Source organism: Cyprinodon variegatus, unplaced genomic scaffold (genome assembly GCF_000732505.1).
Source record: "Cyprinodon variegatus isolate N-32 unplaced genomic scaffold, C_variegatus-1.0 Scaffold476, whole genome shotgun sequence".
Taxonomy (NCBI): Eukaryota; Metazoa; Chordata; class Actinopteri; order Cyprinodontiformes; family Cyprinodontidae; genus Cyprinodon; species Cyprinodon variegatus.
This window is the reverse complement of record NW_015150929.1, coordinates 513,528-517,915: the sequence shown is the minus strand read 5'-3', so window position 1 is coordinate 517,915 and position 4,388 is coordinate 513,528. Positions and strand designations below refer to the sequence as shown.

General features: G+C 39.2%; 1 protein-coding gene across 2 annotated transcripts in view; it reads left to right on the top strand.

Annotated features, from left to right (window-relative positions):
* LOC107094307 (partitioning defective 3 homolog) overlaps positions 1-4,388 on the top strand; it is a 169,649-nt gene that overhangs the window by 153,900 nt on the left and 11,361 nt on the right. For both annotated transcript variants that reach the window (XM_015389851.1, XM_015389850.1), the window contains exon 5: positions 2,364-2,494. In XM_015389851.1, coding sequence (XP_015245337.1) covers positions 2,364-2,494 — 131 coding nt within the window. The remainder of the gene's footprint in view (positions 1-2,363; positions 2,495-4,388) is intronic.

The window sequence follows — 4,388 nt, the reverse complement described above, 5'->3', positions numbered from 1 at the left end:
TCAGAGCTATGTTTACGTTTGCGTAGCCGTCAATATGACCGCGACATCCCACAATGCAACGTGGATCCCGAGCCCTATTATTAGGATATTCCTGTAAAAAGGTCTGATGTTGCAGGGGAAGGTAATGAAAAGTGTTTGGAGCATGCTCTTGTTCTGATGCCAGTTTGTTTCAGCCTTATCCAGTCTCATGTAGAAGGACTGGTCACATCACAGGTTATTTGCATTACAACAAGGACAGTTAGCAAGGTAGAGTGAATACACAAACTTGAAGAGGGGACGAGGGTTTGCAGGAAAACTGGAATTCTCCGGGACATCTAGTCTTAAAGCTAGTCATAAATCCCACCTTTTTTTTCTTACCCAGATGCATGTTCAGGTGCTGCTAATTCCTCATCAAACACACTCACTCACTCTCCTGTCAGGGACTTTGAAGTGCTTTAAATGATTTTCTGTGGGTTTCGCTTCTCTCAGAGCAATGTTTCTCATCAGAACTTTCTGGAACCACAGTAACTCTTGGCTATTTTTACTCCTGTGCTGGTCCACGCTTCATTTTGACAGCATTAGGAAACACTTTCAACTAGTTTCTCTCACTCTTCAGGAGTTTATGTTCCGTGTAGCAACATTCCAGAGGCCACAGGGAGCACTTGAGGTTAAACCGTGCTAACCAAACACTTTTAAGGCTGACTACCTTTTAAACATTTACTCACAGTCCAAGAAACACAGCAGCAACACCTGCATTATTGGATCTGTCATTTCAGTTAAACACACTGACAAACATAATGTTTACAGTTCTTTGAGAAATGCAAGGATTTGTCATTGTTGTCTATTCAAATTTAAGTATAAAATAACATAATGTTTCAATTTTCCTTTCTATGACATCAAATTAGTGCCTATTTGTGATGCTGCACAGCTGCAAGACTTTTCTTAGAAAGCTGCATTTTTATACAAAAAAAAGCTGTCATATGTGGACGCATATGTGTATAAACACTGTATATATCCCATGCACTTTTTTCTCCTTTTGCACAATCTTCTTCTTTGACTTTTTGAGCTGATTTAACGAGTAAATTCCTCCACTGTCAGATCAAAAAAGCTAATCAATCAATCAACAGTGGTCACCAATCTTTTTGAAGCTGAGAGCTGCTTTCTGAACTTAATATACATATATTTATATATTCTATATTTGATACCCTGCACAATAGCTATATATATGTAAATAGCAATGTAATACCCTGTGCACTAACCCTGTATAATAATTCTGCTAAATAAGAGACTTCAGCTGTCATATATATATATTCTTCTTTTGACTATTTAGCCAAGTGCATTTCTCCAATGTGAGATCAATAAACTCAATCAATCCTAATACTTACTGAGTCATAAAAAGTACTACCAATCCCCTGCACTATGAACTGGAAAAGTCAGGATTCACCTAAATGTCTTGTTTAATAAACATAGGTTCTGCCATTTTCAGATCTATTTGAATGATAGTTATTAAAAAGACGAGCGATAGAATAAAATACAATTTTATATGCATCTAACTGGGGATCTATTGTTAGAAGAGGCTTGAGGTTGCCTCGTTTTGTCTTTGTTGATGCCTTGCGTTGGGAACAACTGCTTCAAAAGTATGAATTTAGGAGCGGAATATAAACAAAATTGTTAATAACAAGATTCTTGAATGGGGATGGGGGTACGATGCAGCAGAAGTGGAAGGATTCTGTGAAGAACAATAGTACTGAGTGAACATAAATACTGAGAGAAGTGAGGAGAAAGACATAGCTGCAGGTTTGCACATCAGGATTAACTAAAAATGGAGCAGATGAATCAGAAGGTACAACCAAACCTATAGAAAACCTTTCACCCTGCCAGAGCAGATCATGTTTCGGACAGCATAGGGAGAACTAAACCTCTAAAAGATCTTTTTTGCAAACATTTTATACATCTCCGGATTGAGTAATGAATCAATATTTAATTTTTTGTTTTTTACCCCTGTGAATATCCTTTTCATTAAATTAAAGATGATATTTTTCAATGTTTTATGGCGTAATATTATGCTATTGCAAAAAGTATTAAATCTTGCTGACATTTGAAACCATTAACAAGGAAAGGCGAGTACATTTTTGTTTGTACCACATGTCTTCATGGGATCACACCTACATACAGTAATTGTTCCCTGATGGCAGGTGAACACACATGAGGCTTCACGCTGTCAGACCACATGCTGCAGCAAGGGAACGTATTCCACAGTGTAAATTTACATCTGCTCATGAACGGGGAGAAAGACTTATTTTCTGCCTGAAATGGCCATGTGTCTGTAGTTTTATTTCTCAGTGCTTATGTCATAGCGAGGTGTCTGGTGTTTTTTGTCGCAGGTGAACCAGGTGAGCAATGGGACGGAGACACAGAGTGGACGCCATTCTGCAACAGTTGACACTCCGAATCAGCAGCAAGAGGACAGAGACGGCTTCCAGCAAGCATCGAGGCAGTACAGCTCCCTGCCGCGGTGAGACATCGGCCCTCCTCCCCCTCGTCTGTCTGTCTGTCTGTCTGCGACTCACCCTCCCTCTGACTTATCACGTCCTCTCTGCCCTTTCTCAAACACTTCATTTGACTTTTCTATCAATTTCATTTTCTCTCATGTTTTTTCCTGTTTTCTGAATCCCTTCATTTATTACTTTAGATGTCCTCAAAGTCAGTCAAGACAAAACTCTTTCTTACTCATCTGCAGACATTTTAATAGGTCTCAAAAACACTATTTAGAGAAAAAAAATGAATGCTTTGAATAACAGTTATAAATGTTTTTCAGCCTGATTAAGTTAATGCCTTTTGTAATGAATAACAGCATATTGAAGGATTTAGTCTTGATTTTTCTTTTTCTCCTCTGGTGTAACTTGAGTTCAGAGCTTCAAGGACCACTCTTCATCTTCTCAATCCATTTTCTTTCTTTTAGCAAATTTGTCAAAGAGGTTCCAATAAAGCTTACCATATCTTACATCTGGAAGCCCGGAAGGGCAGAACTTCGTATCAATGTTTGCTTTTGCATCTATCTCTCTCTCTAAAGTTTAATTTCCATTCCTCTGAAGCTTTCCAATCTCTCTACAGTCTCTTTGCACCCTTCTAAGACAAGAATTGCTGGTTAAAAATCTGCACGTTTGAATGTTTAAAGATAAACTCCCTAAAGGCTTTAATTCAAGACGCCGACTGACTTCTGTGCAAATTAACTGCTATGATAAAATCGACATTATCACTGAAAATGTTCACATTAATAACAAACTAATGTGGCGTTTTTGTTATTTGGAATCTAGAGTCTTGGAAAAGGCTAAAGGTTATAGGATCCCTGCAAGTTAAACTCGGAGTATTTAATGTGGAAAAAAAAGGATGTAATGCAGTTTGTCGTTTTTTTTTATCTTGGTTACCTCTTGTTTCTTTTGTTATGGTAAAGCACTTCTCTCTGTCGCCCCTGACCAGTCACAGCCGGATCGATTAAAACATGTTCCTCTGTATAACTATGGATTTACGGTTTACATGGACACTTAATCAATTTGATCTGTATAAGCCTGTCTGATCTATGCGTTCCTTTCAAAGGTTTTATCTGCTGGCATCTCATGTGATGTGACAGTTGCCTCGAGGCGTCCGCCCAGGGAATTGTGTCTCTCTTGGGAAAGTTCAACTTGACCGGTCGGAGCGTCCTTTGATATGCATTCCTCCTATAATCTCATAGAGCAAATGAGATGATGAGTTCAGACTCGACACTTGACCCAGATCTAGAATTCTCAGAACCTGCCTCTCAATAGGACAGGGGCTAGATACTCGCAGCAAGGTGAAGCAAGGTTTTAAAAAGTTTGGAGTTCAAAGCTGCTGACATTGTCGTGTCACATTGTTCCCACAGCTCAAAGTTTTTTAAAAGAGATGGCAGAAAAACAGTGTTGGAAAGAGCAGAGATTTCTCAATGTATGGTGATGTGGTGTTACTTTTCCCAACAGGTTGCTGTGCACTGCTGGTCAGCTGGGTGAATAAAGGCTAGGATACTCTGAGTCCTACTCATCATTGAGATAACACTCATTTTAACTAGCAGATCGCAAGCTTTAAAAATCAGGAAATATGGTAAACCCAACAGCTAGAAGCTAGCATTGTCTGAGCTTGACACTAAAATAAAATACATCCTTCCAGCTAGGGCAATTTTTCAGACAAAGACAGCCAACAGAAAACAGTACACTGATTTGGATATAAACTTGATTTTTGTTTTTAAAGGTATACTATGCAACCGGTGTTGATTTTCCAGCGAGGCTCCCCCCAGACGGCGAAAGTAAAAGTGCACTGTCGTAAATATGCACAGCTGTTCTCCTGGTTTCTCCGTCAAGCCAGGCGCGGTTGTTTTGAGCTTAGCAGACAGGCGC